Below are 25,698 nucleotides of genomic sequence, written 5' to 3'. Positions count from 1 at the left end.
GTCAACATGCACACATGGGCACTTGTGCATGTGCTTGCACGTGCAAACACACTGTGGTGCAGGAGACCATTCAGTGGGGATGGAAGAATGTAGCTGAAGGGGATGTATAGAAGGGACTAGCTACTGTTGTCTGCACCCTTGGATGTCAACTTGGAAGGTGTTCTTCCCTGCCTGATGCCAGGGCTAAGGACTTTTCCTCAGGGCTGGAGGAACTTGGAATGGAAGGGGAAGGGTCCCTTTGACGGATTGCATGTAAATACCAATGATATAGATATGACTGGAAAGACGTCCTGCTGAAGGAGTATGCATAACTAGAAACTAAATTAAAAATCAGGACCACCATGAACTAGAATCAAAGCCATGAGCAAATTAAAACAGGATAAATCAGATCACAGATGCATGGTTCAAAGATTGATGCAGGAAAATTGGATTTTGATTGACAAGGCACTGGGGCGATTATTGGGGAAAGAGGGAGTTGCACTATTGGATGACATTTACCCAAACCAGGTTGGATCAATTACTATTGAATTGTATAACTAGAGTTACAGAGACCCTATGTGAGTGGTGATTTCAAAAGTTAAAGGGAGAAGAGAAGGCAACAGTGTATGGTAGCAGTTGTTCGTTAGTTTGCCAAGCCGGTTGTTCTGTAGTGTTCAGACGTTTCGTTAATCTTCTAGCTAACATCATCTGTGCGACCTCTAATCAAATCGTTGGTATTCTGCTTCCTTCCGGACTTATATGATCCTCTGGTATGATGGTCTTGTCGCTTCTGGTTCTGTTGTTTTAGCAGCAGTCTGTATACGGAGTCTATTTCTATGTGTTTGTTAATGGAGTCCCATGTTGAGAACCAGGCTTCTAGAAATTCCCTTGTATGTCTGGTATTCGCTTGTCCCAGTATGATCATTTTGTTCCAGTTGAACTGATGGCCCTAGTTGTCTGTGTGCATTGAGGCATGTGAATATTGGTCAAGTCTTTTTACTGCCAGATGGTGCCTTCATGAATGCCTCAGGAACCTCACAGCGTAAAATACAAGCCACCACTAAACCACTCTCAACCAAGAAGAATAGCAGAGCAAAATGGCCACAGGAGACTACGGGCAATGATTACAGATCCCCAAACTGCCTCCACAGATATGAAGGGAAATTGAACGCCAAAAATCTTTGTACCAGAACTTGACCAACCAACTATGGACCATAACACTGGAACGAACCATTAACACAATAAAACAGAGAACCAGAATAAGAAAAAGACTTGGCCTGCAGGAGAAACTAACCGGACTAATCCACCAGCACAACATGAACAGAGTAGACACATGAGTAAGGAACCTATTGAAAAGACAACTCACAGACACAGAAAAAGCCTTCCTGATACACGGACTTAATTACAACCTCAGGGACACGAGAAAAACTGACTTCTTAGCAGCAATAGAGTCAACACTGAAAACCAATAGACTCACTGATGAAATTCAATAGACCATCAGACAAACTGTAGTCCCAGCACTTAACTGTAAACACAAATCAGACACCTTCAGCACAGTGAAGAGAAAGGCCCTAGAAGGACTAGAGAAGGATAAAAACATCACAGTCCTACCAGTGGCCAAAGGACAAGTGGCCATGGATCTGAACAGAACAGACCACATTGAGGAAGCATTGGCACTACTCGCAGATACAACCACTTACCAACAGTTGGTGACAGACCCCAAACCACATCTAGGGAACAGGCCAACCCAGACATCAAAACTTAAACATACAGGAGAGATCACCAACACCGACTACATCAGAATTAAACCCGTTGGCTCAAACAGTCCCCGCTTCTACAGACTCCCCAATATACACAAACCTGGAATACCACTCAGACCAATAGTCTCCTTTCCAGGCACACGTAGTGAGGGAACTACAACAGAGATTCAAACACTTGATTAGTGGATCCTCACATTCAATCCGTTCGGCCCAAGAATTTCTTGCACAGCTGAAGGGCACGAAAATCGATGAGGACAAATCATGATCTCCTTCGATGTTACAGCACTGTTTACGTCCATTGACATACCGATAGCCAGAGAGACACTAGCCATACTACTAGACGGACCAGGAGCACCGATACTGAACCTCAGCAAGGACAGCTAACTGAAACTGCTAGATTCATGCCTCAGAACACACCACATTCAATGGATAGACATACAAACAGATCAACGGCACACTGATGGGATCACCCATCTCTGGTTTCATCGCAGAAGCAGTGATGCAGAGATTGGAATGCACAGTCCTTCCTATAATCCAACCGAAACTGTGGGTAAGTTACGTGGACGACACATTTGTAATAATCAAACACACAAAACTAGAAGAAAACCCATCAGCTTGTCAACATCTTCACAAACATAAATTTCAATAGGGAGGAAGAAAACAACAAACAGCTCCCATTCTTAGACATAACGGTAGAGAGACTGACTAATGGCGAATTCCGGACCTGAGTATAAAGGAAGGCCACACACGTGGACCAAATCCTTAACTTCAATAGCAACTACCCCACCATATACAAACGGAGCTGCATCAAGACACTATTTAAACAAGCCGCATCACACTACAATACCCCAGAACTCTAGAGAATGGAAGAGGAACACCTACACACAGTTTTCACTGACAACGGATACCCAAGAAGCTTTGTCCACATATTCCTACGACACAAACAACAGTCAAAGGACACAGTACAACAGAAGACACTAGCAACGCTACCCTACACCAAAAATATATCCGAAATTACCACTAGACTCCTAAGATTGCATAAGATCATGATTGCACACAAACCTACAGCAACACTGCGCCAAATGTTGTCAAAGATTAAAGACCACATACTGACAGTAAACAAGACCAACGTGATATTTAGAATACTGTGCAGCAAGTGCAATAAACATTACATTGGACAAACAGGGAGGAAACTGACGACCTGGGTACATGAACACCAGCAGGCAGCAAACAGACATGACTAATATTCACTTGTCTCAATACACACAGACAATGAGGGCCATCAGTTCGACTGGGACAAAGTGACCATACTGGGACAAGCGGACACCAGACATTCAAGGGAATTTCTGGAAGCTTGGTTCTCAACACAGGACTCCATAAACAAACACATAGGAATATACCCTGTATGCAGACTCCTGCTAAAACAACAGAACGTGAAGCCACAAGACAATCACACCATAGAATCATATAAATCCAGAAGGAAACAGAACATCAACACTTCGATTTGAGGTTGCACATATGATGTTGCGTAAAAGGGTAACGAAATGTCTGCACCCCACAGGACAACCGGCGTGGCGAGCTAGCGAACAACTGCATCTACAACCTGAGCCACAAATTTTCACTTTGTCTGTATTGCTACCATACACTCTCACCACAGTGTGATAGGAAGGGACTAAGCATACAAATGTAAGAGTTACCAGCAAATAAAATCAGAATAGGGAAAAATACAAAAAAAGACACAATTAAAGGCTCCTTATTTTAATGCAATGAATTGCAATGAATTTAAGTCAATGAATTGGTCTCTCTCTCAAAAATAATTAGATATACGATAGCAATTACAGAGCTTCAGTTGCAAAGTAACTGTGACTGAGACCTAGATATTTAAAGATGTTGGATATTTTGGCAGCACAAAGAAAGGAATTGTAGGAGTGCTTGTGTAGCACCACAATTGATCAAGCTAAGTCCTAAAGGACGTAGTTGATGGATTGTCTGCTGGTCTGGAGTCATACCAAGCACAAAGAAAGGTGGCGTTGGTTGTTGGAAGTCAGGCATCTTATCCCCTGGACATTACTGCAGGAATTCCTCAGGATTTTTTTTTATTTTCTAATCAACCTGTTCAGAGTTGCTATGACACTGGAGCAAGTGGGACTTGAAGCCCGGCATCCTGGTCCAGAGTTGTGGATGCTCCCACTGTGCCACAAAGGTGCCAGTTCCTCAAGTTAGGTTAGGCTTAAACGTCGTCAGTTTCTTCATCAATGACCATCCCTCCTTCGTAAGGTCACATGGGTTGCTCACTGATGATGGTATAATTTCAGAATCATCTGCTGTTGCTCAGATGTTGAAACAGTCTGTATTCATATGTGGTGAGACCTGGAGAGTGTCCAGGCTTCATCTGCTAAGTGGCCAGTCTTCCTCTTGTTACTTCTGGAAGGATTCACTTGTTTTGATCAGCCCATCTGACAAGTTGAAGGTTATCTTCCTCAATATCTACCATTACATCAATTTTCATATCATCTTTGAACTTACTGATCAACCTACTTACATTCAAGACTAAATCATCATATGCCACAAACAGCAAGGGTCCCAACACTGGTTTCTGTAGACCCCACTGCACGCAGGCATCTAATCACCCCTCAAGTATTGCCCTCTGCTTCCTGCAACCCTGCCTATTCTGGATCTAGTTAGCCAAATTTCCTTGGAATCTAAGGGATCTTATCTTTGGTGTAAGTCTCCCATGCCGGACCTTACTAAAAGCCTGGCTGAAGTCCAAGTAGACTATGTCAAATGCATTGCCATCATCTACACATCTGGTCATCTATTCCAAAGATTCAACCATTTCGTCTGAAGCTGACCTCCCCTTAACAAAGCCGTGCTCACTGTTCTTGATTAATCTCTGCCTATTCAAATGCAGATTGATTCTGCCCCCTCAGAATTGCTTGCAATAGTTGCCCCACCACTGAAATTAGACTGACTGGCCTGTGTTTTTGTGCTTTAACCTTGCTTCCTTCTTGAATAACGGTACCACATTGGCTGTCCTCCAATTCTATACTGTGGCCAGAGAGATATTGAAAATGATTCCAAGTGCCTCTGCTATTTTCTCCCTTGCCTGGGATACATTTCATTATGGTCTGGAGATTTATCTACATTTAAGCCTGTCAGACAGTCAAACTTCCTCTCTGTCTATGCTAATTTTTAAAATCATGTCACAGTCCTTCTCTCTTTTTATACATTAATATCATCCCTCTCACTAATGAACACTGACATAATATTTGGGACCTGGGAGGTCAGGCTGGTTGGTGAGGAGTGTCTCTTGAAACCTCTGCATCCTCTGTTAAGGGGATTTTTTTATTGGTGGGTTCCACATGCAGGGAATTGCCCATTGGAAACTACAGTTTCCCAGGCAGTTCCCATGGAATCAACTGTACCTGGGCTTTCGCAAGATCCCAATGTCCAGTTGCAGACATTACTTTTTCAGAAAGGCATTTATCAGGCTACACCTCAGTCTTTTGTTTGAAGATGGAAGAACCTCAATCTGTTTAATTTTTTCTGATGGGTACAATCTCAAGTCTGTTATTGTTTTAGTAAGTCTTTCTCCTTTGCCCCTTGTTCATTGTCTGTCTCTTCTGTTCACCGAGTGTGGATTAACCAAGATTTCAGACAAGGTTAACACAACCTCATGGCTTTCCATTGCATTTCTTTCTAGAAATGTACTCGATGAATCATTTGCAATTTTAATTGCCTTGTTAACCTCTGCTGGTGCTCATGATTTGTGTATCTGCACCCCAGTAGATCTTTATCTCGCAACCCAATTTGGAAACTTATTCTCCAAGCTTGCGTGGCTCTGTATCTTTCTATCCCTCAAGATGCAATCTAAAGCATGTAAATCTTTAACACGTTCCAAGCAAATGTATTCTCTTTTCACCAATTCCTATTGGTTTTGTGGCTCTGAACTCAGCACTCCTGCCAACTAATCTCTTTATAGTTCTTTCTAACAACTACACATCTCTATTTCATGACTGTGTTAAACTGAAAGTGTACTTTTGTTTACTAAAATATTTGCCTAATGTTTGAAACGATGATATATTGCGATGAATTGGGCTAAAAGATCATTTCTGTTGCAGTTTTAGTAGTGATGTTGGTGGTGCAATATTTGCATTTATTAAATAGTATAAAATTGTTATGACCAGTCTCCTGATGAAGTTCTCCAGTTGTTTACATTTCCAGACAGAATACCTTAGATTGTTAAGCTCCTGGGCCAGGAGAGAGAAACTGGTTCCCCTTGTTTATTTACCTCGCCTCTTAGTTGGTTGTAAGTAGGTTAATTAAAAACAAGGATATGTTTCTCCCGGAGCAAATTAATTTGTTTCCAAATGAGTCAATCTAACCAGGCTTTCTTCATTTAACCAAAGTGGTGTGTTTTAGTTACAACACTCACAAAGAAATAATAATGGAACAAGGATACACAAATTAGGAATAAGAAGGGAGTCCAAAAAATTAAAATTTAAAATAGAAAACACTGATTGGTTTCTGAGTCATTCAAGTAGAGTAGATAGTCAAACATTGTTATAGTTACCAGTACTATCCACTGTAATATTTATGTTGGTGGCTGAACAGTCAGTTTCAACATTCTTCTCTTTGCAATTTGATTGAAATTCCTTTGACCTCGTTCCTTTCTACAGTGGCTGACTGACGGTATTAGAGCGAGTCTAATTTTTCCCTTCTTTACCAGTTGCAAGGGTGTTTAATAGCTGTTCTCAAATCTGACCTTCACAACACACTAGGCTGTCAGACCACGAACATGCATGTGTGCGCACAAACACACACACACACATTGGAATTAAACAATATGTCCATTTGTACTTTGGAGATTCGATCCGTTGTTATGACAAAACATTTTGTTAAGCAATGTTAGTGAATTGTCATTAAATTTTTTTTGACCTTTTCTTTCAGCCTGTTCTTAACTTACGGGAATTTGGATTATCTGATTTGAAAACCAGCCAACTAACTGAATTGACAGACAGATTGCTCCCATGTTTGTCTCCAACTGATTCAAATACTGAACAGTCATCATGTTGGCAAATCTCCCACGTTTCATCACAGTCTTTTTTTGAAAATAAATATGGTCAGTAATAATTATTTTCATCTTGCCCTGTTGTCCCAACTCTGCCGTATTAAATGTCTCAGTTTACAGCCACCTTTCTTCTTACCACACCAATAATTATGAAGCCCAGACTTATGAGAGAGCATTTTTTTAAACTGTTCCTTTGGAGAAGCATGATGTTGTAAGTACTTGCAGATTTGGCAGCTATATTCATTTTGCAATGTGTACTGAGTTGACCTTGGCTGTGCAACAACAAGGGCTTAATAAGGGTCCCGACCCGAAACGTCAGCTTTCCTGCTTCTCTGATACTGCCTGGCCTGCTGTGCTCCTCCAGATCCACACTGTGTTATCTCTGACTCCAGCATCGGCAGTTCTTCCTATCTCTGAGGGGCTTAATAAACCACACTTTCTTGTAGTGGAAGAACAGAAAGAACTGTGGAAGCTGAAAACTAGAAACTAAAATGGAAACTGCTGGAAAAACTCAGCAGGTCTGGCAGCGACTGTGGAGAGAAAGCAGAGTTAACGTTTTAGGTCCAGTGGCCCTTCATTGTAGTGGTAGTTTGCAGAGGGATGCCGGGCTGGGGTGGGAGTAAATGATAAGTGGAGATAGAGCCCACAGAGAGAGAGAGACAGACAGTTGGGCAGACAAAGAACTGGGTAAAGGTCAGCTCCTAATGGTATGTTGTGAATGATATGTCATGTGATAACAAGGCCACGTGAGTGATAGTGAGTTAAATACTAAAAAAACCAAAAGAACTGCGGATGCTCTAAATCAGGAACAAAAACCGAAGTAGTTGGAAAAGCTCTGCAGATCTTGCAGCATTTGTGAAGAAAAATCGGAGTTAACGTTTCAGGTCTGGTGACACTTTGTCAGTGTTTTTGTTCCTTGTGTGTGGGGATTGGGGTAACGACGTGGGAAAAGTTGCTCCAAGCCCATGTTTTGTTAAACTCAATATTGAGTCCAGACGGCTGAGGGGTTTCCAAACAGGAGATGAGGTGCAGTTTTCCAGTTTGTGCTAAGCTTCACTGAAGCATTGCAGCAAGCATGAGACAGAGATAGTGGCCAGGGATCATGGTGGTATATTGTAGTGGCAGATGAGTGGAAACTCGGATAACAAGGTGTAGAGCTGGATGAACACAGCAGGCCAAGCAGCATCAGAGGAGCAGGAAAGCTGACATTTCGGGCCTAGACTCTTCTTCAGAAAATCTGTGGAAAGTGGAAACTCGGTCATTTTTTGCAGATTAACATAGGTGCTCTGCCAATTGATCACTCAGTATGCTGTTCATTTCCCCCGTGTAGAGGAGACCACATTGTGAGCAGCAAACACCATTAACTAGATGTAGTGAAGTGCAGGCAAAGTACTGCTTCACCTGGAAGGTGTGTTTGGGCACTTGAATACTGAGGAGAGAGAGAGTAAACCGGCAGGTGTTACACCATCTGCATTTACAGGATAAGGTGCCCTGAGAGTGTGGGGTATGTGTTGGGAATGAAGGAGGAACGGACCAGGTTGCCCCAGAAGGAATAGCCCCTTTAGAAGGCTGACAAGGGTGGTGAGGTGAATATGTGTCTGGCGGTGGCGGCATCCCACTGGAAGTCATGGAAATGGTGGCTAGTGATCCTCTGGATGTGGATGCTGGTATGGATGGTAGGTGAGAACAAGGGGTCCTCCTCCCTGTTGTGGGAGGAAGGAGAGGGTGTGAGGGCCAAAGTGTGGGGGTAGTTGTCATGGATCCATGCTGGAGGGTGAGCGTGTAAGTCAAACATTAGACAAGGCCTTAGAAGTGGTGTCTGTTGGAGGCAATATATTTCACACAATGTACAAGTGACTGGTAATGGGGATTATTTAGAAGCCAGCAATAACTTGATAATGCAGTGTAAAGTCTTTTCAATTTTTAGTATTGGTTAGCTCATACAATTGCGTAGGTAATTTCATTTTCTCTAAAATTCTGAATCTTTCTTACATTTTAAAAATAGAGCAGCTCCTTGGTTCCTCAGAATAGAGGAGATTACCCTAATGGCATGTAGAATTGTTATAAAGCGGAGGTTGACCCCACTCTGAGAACTAAAACCTAAGCACTCAAAGAAGAGCCCCTTGCCCTATAATCTGTAAAAGAAGTGTGAAAACTGGTGTACCTGCCTTTCAGCAACTTCTAGTGGTTTAAAAAAAATAAACCCCTAACACTCACTTCACAATCAATGAGTACCAATTTATTTATCTAACTCCGACAGTGGACAATTTAACTAAGCTATTAACAAACCATATAAATCCCTTCGAACTACTAACTATTTCCAAATAAAACAAGATTGTAATAGTATGCTGTTCCAGTAACTACAACTCCCATTTATACAAAATTAAAAAAACGTAGAATTTAGTGTCTGGAGATTACAGTCTTCCAGAACACACTGTGCCTTCTCTGTAGATTCTTATTCACTAGTTGTGCCGTGGGTATCTTTTGTTCTTTTAAATGTCGCCTTCTCTAAGACTTGGAGTCTGTGAGAGCCAGTGATTCTCTCTCAAGAGATGATGGCTGTTAACTGTGGTGGATGGCAATTGGCTCTTCAGTCTTTGCCCAACTGCCCCTTCTTTTATACCTTTATTCTTGTATCAAATTTTTACAAAAGGATTTGGTGCTATGTTGTAAAAACTATCAGATTTAAATTTAATTGGTTTTTGGTATCTAAGTGCTCGGTTCAAATTGATTGGCTAAATTGAAAACATGTTTTGGTAAAAACTGCTGCTTGACCTGCTAACTGTGCGGCCTTTTGATGTTTCAACTTGGGTACTCGCTGTGTGCTTGCAAACTTTCAAGCTGCTGCTCACAGACTTTTTTTAAAAAAACTCTAAGCACAGAAAAAACACATGATCTTTTAAAGGGACCACGCAAGGCTTTCCCCCTAGCATTTTACAAACACCAAATTCTAATTTCCTGCCTCCCATTCCACAAGTACTCTACCCAGTAACAAAATGAAAGATATCAGAATTTCTGAATTACTCAAAATTTATGACTCTTAGAGTACATAAGAAATAAAAGTATGCTCCACCATTCAACAAGCTTATAGCCAACTTGTTATTTCAACTCCTGTCTTTCCACACTATCCCTCATCACTTAATTTCAGTAACTTCAGTAAGTGGTATGCTGTGCAATGTTTCTGTAATGTGCACAGCTGCACAGCAGACATGAATGTGCCAGCCCTGAAAAAAAGACTATACACAAATAACAGGGAATGCTCAGTGCAACAAACCAGTTATGTACAGTAAATAGATGTTCGAGGGTCTATTAATCCTTTGTAGGCAGCTTTTTTGAGCAAATCTAACAAGTGGCAAATATAGGCAGGTCTTTTGAGAGTGTAAAAATCAATTAATCAGCTATTACAAGATCAGGTGATCTTGCTGACAAAAGTAGTATGCTCTTGTTTTCTGCTCCTAAATCACTGAAAATTAAGCACTTAACACAGTAAGGATAATTAAGGCTCTGATCTATTTTAAATGTTTTATAATTGTCAGTTTTTAATCCATGCTCCTAGACATTATTATTTGTGTGGAAATGACAGAATATTACTGTTCGAAAAATCTCTTATTTGTTAAGTCTGTCCCCCCCCCCACCCGACAAAACAAAAACCATAATAACTAACCCTGTACTCTTACGCTCAACAATGATGCTTCAACTTAATTGCACTGATAATTCATCAATATGGGCATTTAAGTATCAGTTCTGTTTTTAGGATTTTCGAGCAACATTTTCAATGTGCTACGTGCATCTCAGCTTTCTCGACAATATCCCAGGCCACTACAGACTTTATGTTCCAAGCTTCATCTCTGTCCAAGTATGTATTCCAGGTATTAAGTGCTGATTCTTGCATGAAAATTACCAATAATGTGTAGTGGTACTAACGAATGATCATCCTTTTAAGTCCAAGAGCAAATTCGTGGCTTTAAGACTCTAAGGTCAAGAGCAAGGAGGCTGGCAGTATCAGATAATTTAGTTGAATCGGAAAGTATTGCTCCTTCTTCTTTTATGAAGGTAAGCAGAGATATTAGTTTACTTATTGAAACAAAGCCTCCTCTTCGAACAAGATAGTGATGTTTACACATTTGTTTATAGGGGCTTCTGTTAAGAGATCGAGGAAGAGAGGTTGAGAATTTGGACAGCTTGATAAAAACAAAAAACATTCCTGAGGCACACCAAGATGCATTTAAAACTGGCTTTGCAGAGGGATTCCTAAAAGCACAAGCTCTTACACAGAGGACAAATGGTAAGTCAGGATCAATAATTTCTCTTCTGCGTTCAAGCTGAAATGATATTCTTGGCACAATCATAGTGTTGTTTGTGACTATTTTCTCTTAAAGTAAAGCTTTTCAGTTGATCTCTCATATGGATATCATGAACGTTATTTGACCATACACACCCAATGTTCAGGTCAAGGCAAAAGCATAGCAAAGGGGAGGCAGTGGCATAAAGGTAATGTTAGTGCTTTAGATTCCAAGCTAATGTTCTGGAGACATGGGTTTGAATCCTATCATGATCAATTGAGACACTGAATTCAGTAAATATCTGGAATCAAAAAGCTAGCCTAATGGTGACCAAGAAATCAATGTCAATTGTTGTTCCCCTTTAGTGAAGGAAATGTGACATTTTTACCTGGGCTGACTGACTTGAATTCAGACCAACAACAATGTGGCTGACTCTTAACTGCCTTCTAACTAGCCTAAGGGGCTAATCAATGAATCAGCAACAATTGCCAGCATTACCACATCCAATATAATAATAAAAATAAAGAAAAAAATGTAATTAAATCTAATTGAGCCCAGTTGATCACCTCAAAGTGGAACCCTGGAAAGAGAAAAGTGACACATCTCTGAACTTCTGGTAACGAAGTAGTCATCAGAGCAAATACTGAAAAATTGGGAGACCTGCTAAAGTGTTTAGAATTCTGTTAGAAAACAGGCATACTGGAAGTAACTGGGAGTTGGTGGGCTTGCTTTCAGTGCTCATAAAAACTCCATCGATAGAGGGAGACTTCCTGACTGCAGAGTATGGAATCTGAAATGGACTGTGTTAGTTGAAGGGTGAGCGGATTTTGGAAGCATAGAATCCCTACAGTGTGGAAGCAGGCCATTCAGCCCATCGAGTCCACACCGACCCTTTGAAGACCATCCCACCCATACCCTTATCTCTGTAACCCTGCGTTTCCCATGGTTAATCTACCATGCCTGGCAACTATGGGCAATTTAGCATGGCCAGTTCCCCTAACCTGCATATCTTTGGACTGTGGGTGGAAACCTGAGAACCCAGAGGAAACCCATGCAGACATGGGGAGAATATGCAACCTCTACACAGACAGTCGCCTGAGGCTGGAATCGGACCCAGGTCCCTGGTGCTGTGAGGCAGCAGTGCTAACCACTGGGCCACTGTGAAGCCCGAAAATATAAACATAATTAATGACATTTTCGGTATTAGAATAAATAGCATAGGCCACATAACCTGCAATGCATTGGAAGAGGAGGAATATATGGGTGTCTGTACGACTGGAATAGTGTTTATATCTTGTAAAAATTTATGACTAGAACCATGTGGGTTCAATAGTGGCGTCATTTATTTCCAGGATGCAAGTTAAATTGAGAAAAAAAGTTTGAAGTAAGAACAAATTCAAATCTGACGCTAAAAATAAATGGCAGCTGGAGATTGCTTTACCAAATATTTCATGAAAGATAGTGTTGCAGACCATTTGAATGTGAACACATTGAGAACCTAAAATCTGAATCCATTCATAACAAAAGGCAAAAGAGGGATTATAGATAAGTATGAGCAGATGTGATGGGCTGAATGGCCTAATTTGGCTACTATATCTTACATTCCTATGGTCGTATGGAATAATAAATAAACTAGGGAAGAGAAAAAGTACACTGTTAATTTGTATGTATGTTTTATATACATTTTGAATTTCTACATATTGACTATTTCTGCAGCTTTTCAAATGTGTTTCCAATGCTTACAATCTACCATTTAAGAATATTACTATGAGAACTGTAGAGCTCAAATTTGTAGGAGTTAGAATTCTGATTGGTCCATTCTAAACAACTGAAATACCGTAGCCCAATATAACTCAACAACAAAAATGTATCTCAACGTCTCTGAACAGGTTGTTTAAAAATATCTAGAAGCAAGGACCCAGAGGTAAGGACATATTTGAAAGCAAAGATGAGAATTTTTAATAGAGACAGTTCTGAACTAGCGGCCTGCAGAGATTGCAAAGCACATGGGTGATGGGGAATGATATTTGGTGAATTAGAACGTGGATAGCAGGGCATTGGATAAGCTGAAACTTTTGTGATTATGGGAGGTTAGCCAGGCTGCCATAGGATTGGTCAAGTTGACAAGTAATAAAGACATAGTTGAGGATTTCAGAAAGGTTTGAGCTAAAGTGTGAAGTTGCATTATGTTTAAAGAAATTGGATTGGGGTGTGCAGAGATTGATTATAGTTAACGTGGATGATTACCAGTTTAAAAGAAATACTGTAAGGAGACTAAGATGCATCTCTTGATTAAGGCAAGTTTCCAGAGGGTGTGATGGGACAGAAACTAGAAAGCGGTGAGGAGGAGATAGGTCATGATCCTTCGGAAAAGTTTGGCCCAGTGGACTATAAGAAAGAAGGAAAATAGCAGAAATAACTGAACAGATGGTCCTAATCTTTTGTGATAAACTCTGAGCTCTTTGCAATTGTTGAAGATTATCTGTGAGCAGTCATCCCAAACAATTAGTTGTTTTTGGTCTTTGATCATAGTGGCCCTCCCACAGTGCCCATCTGATCTATACAGACTATACTCTGCTAAACCCAATTTTCCTAACATGTGTAATTGTGCTACCTAACTTCTCCATCCTGCTACACCTGACTTGACTTGTAATTCCATTTTCATTTGAATGAAATAGTGAAGCAAAGATTAGAAAATACAGATTTAATTTGGAACTTTAAAACTTAGTATTACTAAAATATGCATAATAAAAAGAAAAAGGCTAATGAGAAAATGTTAAAGTACTTTAAAAGATGCAGTAAGTTAAAAGTGTGCAATTTGCATACAGAATAGTAGTTCTGAAAATATGAATTAGTAGAACCTTGGATTAAGACAGAAAATAACAAAGCTCATGTTGGTAACTACAGGTGTAAAACATTATAAATGATTTGTGGAATGTTCTATTGGTATTCTCAAAAGTACTGTACTAGCTGGTACCTCGAAGAAAAGTCTCCTGTTTAATTAATACCATTCTCTTTTTTTTAATTTCTGCTTGCTACAGACTCTTTAAGAAGAACAAGACTGGTTCTTCTGTTCCTTCTCTTGCTTGGGATTTATGGCCTATCCAGGACTCCGTTCTTATCTGGTAATATTTCAGTGACATTTTTTTTTGCTTTTGTAGTTTTGAACCATACACAATTTAAAAAAAGAATTTATGGGTTCTTAACCTATCATTTTGCTGACCAATTCATTAATGTGCTTGTATGTATGTATTTGGAAGTATTGATGCATACTTTGTGTACAAGAGGAGTGAGTTCATGGTGTGTATAGTATTATCTGTATTTTCAACAGTCTCTGCTTATTTCATGGTGAAAACAAGGACCCAAATCTTCTGATTTGGATTGAAATCTCATTTCCAACACTTCCCAAACAAAACATAACTACTCGGAGCAGGGGTTGGCTGTTAGCCCTTTTGAGCCTGCTGTGTCATTCAGTATGATCGTGGCTAATCTTCTATTTTAATACCATTTTCCCATTTTTCTACCCTTACACTTTGATGCCCTTTAACATCTAAAAATGCCCACATCTAAAATGTCTACTTACCTTCCCAGGACTTTTCAGGTCCAACTTCCAGTGGTGCCTCCAAACCAGTAGATGCAGTCTGGCAAGCCACGTAGGTAACATTGAAGTGAATCCTCACAGAAGCCATGCCTCCTTTTTAATGCAGGGTAACTGCCCATTGGAAGTTTAAACTTTGCAAGCAGTCACTGCACACTGAGTGCATTAGGAATTCTGTTAGGTCTCAATGAACATCTTTCAGGGTGTATCTGGTCTCTAAATATCCAGATTATCTGGTCAAAGATATTGGTAATTCAATAGGTCACTTGTTATAAAGTCCTGACATTCGCTTTTTATAATCAACAAATAACTATTTATTTATCTAACTTAACAGCGAACAAATTAACTAAACTATTAACAAAGCGAATAAACCCCTTCTAACTACTAACTATTTCTGAATAAAACAAGATTATAATGGTATGTTGCTCCAATAAATACAAGTCCCACTTCTATAAAACAATTAAAATTAGAATTTAGTCTCTCAAAATTACAGCCAGGTTACAGCACTAGCATATACTTGACAATGTGGAAATTGCCCAGGTATGTCCTGTACACACAAAGCATGACAAATCCAACCCAGCCAGTTACTGTCCCATGAATGGACAATCTCGATTGTCAGTAAAGTGATAGGAAGTGTCATAAGCAATGCAGTCAAGCAGCATCTGCTCAGTGAGACCCAGTTTGGGTTCTGCAAGGGATACTCAGCTCCTGACCACAAGTCTGTAAAGCCTTGTTTCAAACATCGACAGAGGTGAGAGTGACTGCCCTCAACATCAAAGCTGCATTTGACTGAGTGTGGCATCAAAGTGCTGTCCCAATACTGAGAATTGAGGGAAAACTCTCAGCTGGTTGGAGTCATACCAGGCTCAAAGGAAGATGGCTGTGGTTGTGGTTGTCAGTCATTTCAGTGGAAGGACATCTTTGCAGGAATTCCTCAGGATAGTATCCTCAGGCCAACCATCTTCAACTGCTTCATCAATGACTTACCGTCCATCGTAAGGTTAGATTGTGCATCATTGGCAAGCATCCCCAGTGTTCAGAGCTATTTGTGACTGCTCATATACTGAAGTGTTCCAAATGCAACAAGACCTGGACAATATACAGGCTTGGGCTGAAAAATGACAAGAACCATTAGTGGCTCACAAATGCCAGGCAATGACCATCTCCAATAAGAACAAATCTAACCATCAACCCTTGATATTCATTGGTGTTAGTATCACTGAATCTCACACTATCAACATTCTGGGGATTACCGTTGACCAGAAATTCAGTTGGATTTGCCACATAAACACAGTGGCTATAAGAGCATGTCAGAGGTTAGGAATCCCGCACTGAGTCACTGGCCTCTTGATTCCCCAATGTCCACCATTTGCATGGCACAAGTCAGGAGTATGATAGAATATGCTCCGCCTGCCTGGATGAATGCATTTCCAGCAGCACTCAAGAAGCTTGAAACCGTCCAGGATAAAGCAGCTCACATGGTTGGCCCCGGATCCACAAACATCCTGTTCCTGTAACGTTGCTGCTCAGTAGCAGCACTCTGTACCATGTACACAATGCACTGCAGAAATTCACCAAAACTCCTTAGATAGTCCCTTCCAAACTCATCACTTCCACCTAGAACAACAAGGACAACAGATGACATATGAGAATACCACCATCTGCAAATTCCCTTCCAAGCCACTCACCTCTTGACTTGAAAATGTATCGCTGTTCTTTCGGTGTCATTGGGTCAGAATCATGGAATTCCCTTCCTAATTGTATTGTGATCTACCAGCAGCACATGGATTGCAGTAGTTCAAGAAGGCAGTCCACCACCACTACCTCAAGGGTAACCAAGAATGGGCATTAAATGCTGGCCCAGCCAGTGACATCCACTTGCCACAAGTTTAGAATAAAATTTGAGAATGTCATATGTATTGGATTTGAAAATGAATTGAACTCATGCAGGGAAAAGTAAACTGCTCATACCTTGAAATCTAAGCTACTGTGTTTTTTGTAAAACATAACTTTTACTTTAAATCCCTGCAAAATTTCTCAGAGGTTAAATGGCTTAGGGACTGAGAATCCAGAGACCCAGGTAATGTTCTTGGGACCTGGGGTCAAATTCCACTGTGGCAGATGGTGGAATTTGAATTCAATAAGATTCTGGGATTAAGAGTCTAATGATGACCATGAAGATATTGTTGCTTGTCAGAAAAACACATCTGTCCACTAATGTACTTTAGGGAAGTTAATTGCCATCCTTTCTCAATCTGGCCTCCATGTGACTCCAGACCCACAGTAATGTTGTTAACTCTTAACTACCCTCTGAACAGTTGGGGATGGGCAATAAAATGCTGGCCTAGCCAGCAACATCCACGACCCATGAATGAACTAAAATAAAGCTGACTCGAATCGGGTTGACCCTACTGACTCAGATCTTTCATGTTTATAGTTGAAAAATTCAAATTTATTCAGTGTTTTGTAAAATGAAACAGTGTGCAATTCAGTCAAGCTCTTGGTCCTTTTATTTGTAATTAGTGTGAGACTTTAACTTTCAGGTTAGGAAGCTTTGCCCGATAGTAATATAAAATAGCCTTTTTAATCCTCTCTATCATGTCAACTTGTGCATTCATGTCAATTACTTGTTTTAAAGTTGTTTACTCTGTGAAATTCGCATTGTATTCTACAAAGGTATTCAGTTGTGTTGCACTGCTCAGTTCTTTGTGAATCATGAGCAAAACAGTGATAGAATTAAACTTCAAGCACCACTGTTTCTAGTTTACTTTTGTTTTTAGATTCAGTAAGCTGTTAAGGAGGAAGTTTGTATAGATTGAGTAGTTCAGTTTATACCTCCTTTTCCAACAGTACGATTTCGCACTACATCAGGACTGGACGCAGCTGTGGACCCAATTCAGATGAAAAATGTAACCTTTGAACATGTGAAAGGGGTAAGTTACACATGTTTCTACTCTTTGTAAGCATATTGAATTTTAAGTGATTTATTTACAAATATTGCTTTTATGATTCATCACCAGGTGGAGGAAGCAAAACAGGAGCTACAGGAAGTAGTGGAATTTCTGAAAAATCCTCAGAAATTCACTGCATTAGGAGGCAAACTACCTAAAGGTATGCAGCTGGTAATTATACCTTCAGCAATGCATTTTTATTACCACAATTTTCTAAAAATACTTTCTTTACAGCTGATTCCAAAAAAAGTTTATTTCTAGTGAGTAAATATTGTGGTGCAGAAGAATTTGTTTTATCATCAGTTCATAGGATGTTAACATCATTGGTAAGGCCAACGTTTATCACCCATCTCTAATTATTCTTTTATATAATTTATGTTTAAACTGCAGCAGATGATGAAACATATGTCACCGTGCTATTAGGAAAGGAGCTCCAGGATTTTGACTAGTGATATGTTTCCCAGTCAGGAGAGTGTGTGACTCAGAATATTGTTGTGCAAGCAGTCACAGGTATCTCTTGCTCTTGGTGGTGGAGGCTCTAGGCTTTAAAGAAGCCTTGGTAAGTTGCTTTAATGCATCTTACGTGATACACCCTGCAACTATAGTGTGCAAGGAGTAGAAGGACTTAATGCTTCAGAAGATTGATAGAGTGATGGAAGGTACTCATCAATTAGGCTGCTTTGTCCAGGATGGTATCAATTATAGCAACTGTTGGAGTTGCACTCAGTGCAATGGTGCATGTTCCATCTCTCTCCTGGCTTGTTCCTTTATAAATAATAGGCTTTGGATAGTCATTTGCTGCAGTATTTATGCAGCCAGTTCATTTATGTTTCTGGTTAATGGTAACACTTTGGATTTTGGTGAAGAACTCCGTGTTAAGCATGAAAAAAAAGTGTTTTTTTTTAAGATGATTATTCCTGACACTTGTCTGGCATAAATGTTACTTGATACTTATCGGTCAAACCTGAGTGTAATCCAAATATCACTGCACATGGGTATGAACTGCTATTTATTTGAAGCGTTGTGAATGGGACTGACCACTTTAATCACAAGTGAACATTTCTAATTTTTGAGCTGAAAGAACTGAAAATGGTTATGATGCAACACTGTCCTGAGGAACTCGTACAGCTGAGACGATTGGTTTGTGCTGGATTTGACTCCATTCAATCAAAAATTTCCTCTAATTCCCTTAGATTTCAACTTTATTAAAGCTGTTAGATTCCACACTAAGTTAAATGCTGCCCAGGGTTTTGAGGTCAATCACTCTCACTTCACCTAAAGTTAAGCTCCTTGTCCATTTTTGGAACAAGGTTTTAATGAGGGCTGGTTTACTGCTTATTCATTACCATGAGCACCTTAAGTTCTTTTCTCTTCTAAAATACATTAACAAGCTGAGAAAGAGACTTAATAGCCTTCAAGAATTGCTATCTATTGATTTGGGAATTATTTCAAATGATTTGTGTAGAAATATTTTTACTGGCATCAGATTATTTAAACTTGCATATGCATATGGTTATTGGTGCATGATTAATGCTTCTGATTTTGTAGGGTAGTTTTTAAAGAAATATTTAGTACAGTAAACTATTTATTAACCAGCATCTATGGGACCAGGAACGCAGTTGATAGAAATGTTCTGGATAATCAAGCGGTATGCATAACCGCAGTAAATCCTGACCAAGGGAAGCTTTGAGACATTAACATCACATGAAAAAAAAATCTATGTAAAAACATCAACACACATCTAACATCCATGTAAAAACACATGGTAAGTAATAGAAACGTAATGCAGGGGGTATACACATCATGTTATATTTTATTTACAGCATAAATACTCGGATATCATGGTAGATCACAGTATTTAAGATATATAATTTTTGCTGGTTGATCAGGTGCTGGTTAAAACCAAGTTTGCTGTATAAGCACATATGTTTAAAGGTTTTGATATCATTTATTTTGTAACATGTTATTTGACTTTGAACTTGAATTGTCCAATTCTGTTTAATTTCAGGCATTCTTTTGGTCGGACCCCCTGGAAATGGGAAAACCCTCCTTGCGAGAGCTGTTGCAGGCGAAGCAGATGTACCATTCTATTATGCATCAGGATCAGAATTTGATGAAATGTTTGTTGGTGTTGGAGCAAGTAGGATAAGAAATCTGTTTAGTATGTGTCCTGGCATATAAAAATGAAAGTTTTGCAGTAAAATTATGACGATTGCTGTTTCTTTTTTGCTTAACTTGCTCTTTTTGTGTATTTTAGGGGAGGCAAAAGCAAATGCACCCTGTGTCATCTTTATTGATGAGCTGGATTCTGTTGGTGGGAAGAGAATAGAATCACCAATGCATCCCTATTCAAGACAAACCATAAATCAACTACTTGCAGAGATGGATGGGTAAGAAATGGTTCCAGTACACTACCAAAAGTAAACTTTGACGTGAAATGGCCCAGCTATATCGGCATTTTTGTAGCATTGCTTCCAAAAACTTTTCCCATTTTTACCCTATGTTGTATTGTGAAAATTATCGTAACCTCTGAAAATTGAGAAAGGCAACGTTTGGAGCTGAGAGAGAGCAGGTGTCTACTATATTGTATGTACAGCTGCTCTGACTTCGTCTGATTTCCATGGCAGCTCTAGAGAGTATAGGTCCAGTTTGTCCAATCTGGGAACAAATCTGGTGAACACGCTTTGCACTCCATTTATGGTGGCAATACTCTGCCTAGGTAAGGAGACCAAACTCCCACACTCCAGGTGCAGTCTAACCAAGCTCTAATGCAATTGAAGCAAGACTTCACTACTACTTAATTCAAATCCTCATGAAATAAAAGCTTACATTCCGTTAGTCTTCCTAATAGCTTGCTGTATTTGCATATTACCCTTTGTAACTTATCAACAAGAACACATAGGTCCCTTTGTATATCTACATTTACCAACCTCTTCCCACTTAAGAATTCTGTATATATTGTATGTCTGTTTCATCTACCAAAGTGGATAACCTCGCATTTTTTTATATTATATTCCATCAGCCATGGTTTTGCCATTCATTAAGCCTGTCCAACTCCTCCTAAAGCTGCTTCACCTCTTGTTCACAGCAGACATTCCCACTTGACTTTGTATAATCCTTAAATTTGGATCTATTCTATTTGCTGTGCACCTCCAAGTCATTGATATGTATTGTGAACAGCTGGGACCCAAGTACTGAAATTGAGGTGGTGCTCTAGTCGCAGCATGCCAATGTGAGAATGACCCATTTATCCTTACTGTGTTCTGTCTGTTAGCCAATTGTTAATTCATGCCAGTACATTACTTCCTATCCCATATGCTTTAATTTTTCTAACCAGCCTCCTGCAGGGGACTTGGTTTAAAAGCCATCTGAAAATCTAAGTAAATATACAACATCTAATGACTCTCCTTCATCAATCTTGTCAGTAACATTTTCAAAAAAAAACTTCAACTTCGTCAAACAAAATTTCCCTTTGACAAATCCCCACCTGACCATGGCCAATCAGATCATTATCAACCCACAGAATATTTTTCGCATCCTCTATAATAGATTCCAGCATTTTCCGTACTCCTGATCTAAGGCTAATAGGTCTATAGTTCCTTGTTTTCTCTCTTGTTCCCTTCTTGAATAATGGGGTGATGACCTGATTGATTTCTTCCTACATCTTAAAAAGAAATGATTAATGAGTTTGTTGATACATTGTTTTTAATTTTCCAAAATGCCATTAATGTGGAAAAGGTCTCATTTGATTGGAAGATGTACCTCCTTTACTCAAAGCAGGGACAGTTAGCTTACCATCATAGAAAAATGTTAGAAGCTATCGTAAAGTTATAATAGGGGACTTGGATTAGTTCAAAGTAATCAAAATCAATCAAATTATGAAAAGGAAATCACTAACTTTATTGGAGTTATTTGAGGAAGTAACACATGCTTTGGATGAAGTAAAATCGGTGGGTGTACTATGATTTCCAGAACACATTTTATAAAGTGCCACAGCAAAGGTTATTGTGAAAAATAAGTTCATGGTTAAGGGAACAATATATTAGTATGGAGAGAAGGTTGGATGCTTAGCAGGAGGAAGAAATGTAGGCATGAATGGATCTTTTTCAGATAGGTGAGATGTTAGAAGTTGTTTAGCACAAGCTTTTGTGCTGGTGCTTGAACTGTTTACAGTGTTTACAAATGAATCAGATGAAGGGATGGAGGTATGATTGCAAATTTGTTGATGACACAGATATCAAGAAAGCAAGCTGTGAAAAGGATGCAACAGAGAGATGTGGTTAAATTTGGTAAATAGGCAAAGATCTGACAAATTGAATGAAACGTAATGTAGAGAAGTTGGAATTTTTGTTTTGACAGGAAGAATAAAAACGGAGAATATTAAGTTGTAGAACAGACAGCTGGGGTTCAGGTACATTTGCATCGCAAGTAGACAGGGTGGTTAAGAAGGTGTTCAGCACACTTGCCTTCATTGCTCAGACCTCCCAAATAGGATTTGGGATATCATGTTGAGGTAGTACAGGATGTTGGTAGGCCTCTTCTGGATTACTGTGTGCAGTTCTAGTCAACCTGTAATAGGAAGGATATTATTAAACTGGAGAAGGTTCAGAAAAGATTTACCAGGATGTTGCCAGGAACAGAGAGTTTGAGTTATAAAAATAGGTGGGACTTTTTTCACTGGAACGTAGGAGGTTGAGGAGTGACCTTTATAGAGGTTTATAAAATCATGAGGGGCGTAAATAAGATGAACAGCAAAGGTCTTTTCCCTAAGATGGGGAAGTTCAAAACTAGGGAGCATATTTTTATGGTGAGAGGAGAAAGATTTAAAAAGGACATGGGTAACTTTTACACAGGGAGTTGGTAGTGTGTTGAATGAACTGCCAGAGGAAGTGGTAGGTGCATGGACAGGTACAATGTTTAAAGGACATTTTGATAAATACATGAATAGGAAAGGTTTGGAAGGATATGGGCCAAATGCAGGCAGGTGGGACTAGTTTAGTTTGGGCACACAGTCTGCGTGGATTAGTTGGACTGCGGGATCTGTTTCCATGCTGTATGACTCTGAGTCTATTATCTAAACAATGAGAGAGTGCAAAGTTCTGAGATCCTAGTATGCTTGTACATGAATCTCGGTGCTGGTCAGCAAGCAATTAGGAAAACTAACAGCATGTTTCATTTATCATGAAGGAGAATTGAGTACAAAAGTAGAGAGGTTGTTATACAGGGTACAAATGAGTCCTGTTCTGGAGTACCGTGCACAGTACCTGTCACCTGATTTAAGGACATAAATATGTTGGACAAAGTTCAGAGATGGTTTACTATACCAAAACCTGAAACATGTGGACTGTTTTATGAGGAAATATTGAATATCCTGTATCCACTGGAGTTTAAGTGTAAGAGGTGACTTGATTGACACATGTAAGTTCCTGAGGGCACTTGACAGGCTAGATATGGAGAGAATATTTCGATTTACGGGAAACAAGCATTAGGGGTCACGGTTTAATGATCAGAATCACCCATTTAAAATGGATGAGGCAAATCTTTTTTTGAGGGTGATGAGTCTTTGGAACTGTCTTCTTGAAAAGGTGGTGCAAGTAGAGACCTTTGTGAACTGTGACAATGATGCAGGGATCCTTCAGCATGACCTCAACAGGTTGGGTGAGTGGATATATCAATGGCAAATGTAGTATATTTTGGATAAATGTGAGGTTATTCACTTCGGAAGCAAAAACAAGAAGACAGATTACTACCTGAATGGCTATAAATTGGGAGAGGGAAGTGTTCAGTGAGAGCTGGGCGTCCATGTGCACCAGTTGCTGAAGGTAAGCATGCAGGTGCAGCAGGCGGTGAAGAAGGCAAGTGGTATGTTGGCCTTCATTGTGAGACGTTTTGAGTACAGGAGCAGGGATGTGTTATTGCAGTTGTACAGGGCTTTGGTGAGGCCACACCTAGAATATTGTGTGCAGTTTTGGTCTCCTTTTCTGAGGAAGGATGCTCTTGTTCTCAAGGGAGTGTAGTGAAGGTTTAGCAGGGAAGGCGGGTCTGATGTATGAGGAGAGATTGATTAGGTTGGGATTGTTTTTGCTAGAGTTTAGATGAATAAGGGGGGATCTCAAAGAGACTTATGAAATTCTAACAGGACTGGACAGGGTAGATGCAGGGAGGATGTTCCCAATGATGGGTTTGTCCAGAACCAGGGGTCTCAGTCTGAGGATTCAGGGTAGACAATTTAGGACGGAGATGAGGAGACATTTGTTCATCAAAGCGTGGTGAGCTTGTGAAATTCATTACCGCTGGAAGTAGTTGATGCCAAAACATTGAATGTATTCAAGAGGCAACTAGATATAGCACTTGGGGCGAATATGTGCAGAAAGCAGGATTAGGCTATTGAGTTGGATGATCAGCCATGATCGTGAAGAATGGCGGAGCAGGCTCAAAGGGCTGAATGGCCTCCTCCTGCTCATATCTTCTATGTTTGTATGTTTCTATGTTTATTTTAAGGCAGATTTTTGTTAATATAAAACAAAGAACCTTGTTAATACATTCTTGATCATATAAAACAAAGAACTGTGGATGCTGGAAATCCGAAACTAAAACCAAAATCGCTCGAGAAACTCAGCAAGTCTGGCAGCATCTGTGGACAAAGAAACAGAGTTAATGTTTCGGCTCTAGAGCGACCCTTGTTAAGCACGCAGTGAAAGGTTATCAGGGATAGGCAGAAATACAGATCTGTGGTGACAATCAGGTCAGGCTTGAAGAGACTCTAGGTGTTGACTGACCTACTTGTCCACTTTATTTGTATGTTGCTGCAACTGTGAACATATCACTCCAACATTTTACCACTGAGCTACTGAATGATAAAAGGTGAATCTGCAAAATTGTGCTGTGTATTTTTCTTAAGTTATGTTTGAGTCGCCATGGCAAATGTGCAGATAGTACTCCATTTTGTAGCCTAAATACTGTAACTTACTTTTAAGGAATGGAAATCCAGTAGCAACCAAGTGATAAATATTGGGATATTTGAAAATTGTTTTTTAATTGCAATAACATTTAATAGCTAGTGCTGTAAAATTTATTTTTCTTTTTAGTTTCAAGCCTAATGAAGGTGTCATTATAATCGGAGCTACAAACTTTCCTGAAGCATTGGATAAGTAAGTGCAAATTGAGCTTTGCATTTATTGTATTTATTTTTTCTAAATTTAAACTTTAATATATTTGTAGCAAAAATGGTAAATAACTAGTGCAATTTCCTTTTATTGGAAAAGCTTACGATATAGGCTTTATTAAAGTTTGAGATTTTGTTTAAACATACACTTGTGAAAGGGTTAACATTATTTTATTATGACCCTTAATTAAGTCACATTTGATAAATTCAGCAACAGGATGTCAAAACAATCCTGCACAATTGTAGTGACTACGTTGCCTTGACTTCCAGTACTACTCACTAATTGTAATTTTGCCTTTACGATGTTGTTCACCAGTTGAATTGTTGCTAATTGAGCTTGAGTGCAGCTCAGATGAACAATCTTGAGGTAATTTTGACAAACCAAACTGTTAAGTGTTTTAATACAATAGTGATGATGAAGAAAATCTCTCAAAACTGGTCACATTTGAAATTGAGGTCCTTTTTTTGTGTATTCTTCTTCTATAGTGCTCTTGTTCGGCCAGGTAGATTTGATATGCAAGTTACTGTTCCTAGACCAGATATAAGGGGGCGAATAGAAATCCTCAAGTGGTATCTTGGCAAAGTTAAAGTTGACCCAGGTAGGTTGCAGATATTCCTTAATGTGAATGATTATTACAAACTTACTTCCTGTGTGACTTGACTTTGTTTCTCCAATACAGCAATTGATGCAGAAATAATAGCTAGAGGCACAGTGGGTTTCTCGGGAGCAGAACTGGAGAACCTCGTCAACCAGGCTGCTCTAAAAGCAGCCGTAGATGAAAAGGATCAAGTTACAATGAAAGACTTGGAATTTGCCAAGGACAAAATCCTTATGGGTATGTTCTTCCTGCTATTTGGATTTTGACTTTTTAAAAGCTTTAGGAGTTTCTT

General features: G+C 39.6%; 1 protein-coding gene across 1 annotated transcript in view; it reads left to right on the top strand.

Moving 5' to 3' along the window:
* The window catches only part of LOC109917859 (ATP-dependent zinc metalloprotease YME1L1), a 60,531-nt gene that overhangs the window by 16,018 nt on the left and 18,815 nt on the right, over positions 1 to 25,698 (top strand). The window contains exons 3-14 of the mRNA XM_048609541.1: positions 6,690 to 6,861; positions 10,565 to 10,666; positions 10,754 to 10,863; positions 10,945 to 11,095; positions 14,135 to 14,218; positions 17,542 to 17,624; positions 17,712 to 17,802; positions 19,651 to 19,803; positions 19,900 to 20,032; positions 24,731 to 24,793; positions 25,294 to 25,406; positions 25,488 to 25,643. Coding sequence (XP_048465498.1) covers positions 6,690 to 6,861; positions 10,565 to 10,666; positions 10,754 to 10,863; positions 10,945 to 11,095; positions 14,135 to 14,218; positions 17,542 to 17,624; positions 17,712 to 17,802; positions 19,651 to 19,803; positions 19,900 to 20,032; positions 24,731 to 24,793; positions 25,294 to 25,406; positions 25,488 to 25,643 — 1,411 coding nt within the window. The remainder of the gene's footprint in view (positions 1 to 6,689; positions 6,862 to 10,564; positions 10,667 to 10,753; positions 10,864 to 10,944; positions 11,096 to 14,134; positions 14,219 to 17,541; positions 17,625 to 17,711; positions 17,803 to 19,650; positions 19,804 to 19,899; positions 20,033 to 24,730; positions 24,794 to 25,293; positions 25,407 to 25,487; positions 25,644 to 25,698) is intronic.

Source organism: Rhincodon typus, chromosome 2 (assembly GCF_021869965.1).
Source record: "Rhincodon typus isolate 14 chromosome 2, sRhiTyp1.1, whole genome shotgun sequence".
NCBI classification, from domain to species: Eukaryota; Metazoa; Chordata; class Chondrichthyes; order Orectolobiformes; family Rhincodontidae; genus Rhincodon; species Rhincodon typus.
Note: the sequence above shows the minus strand (reverse complement) of the source record. Positions and strands in the feature narration are given on the sequence as shown.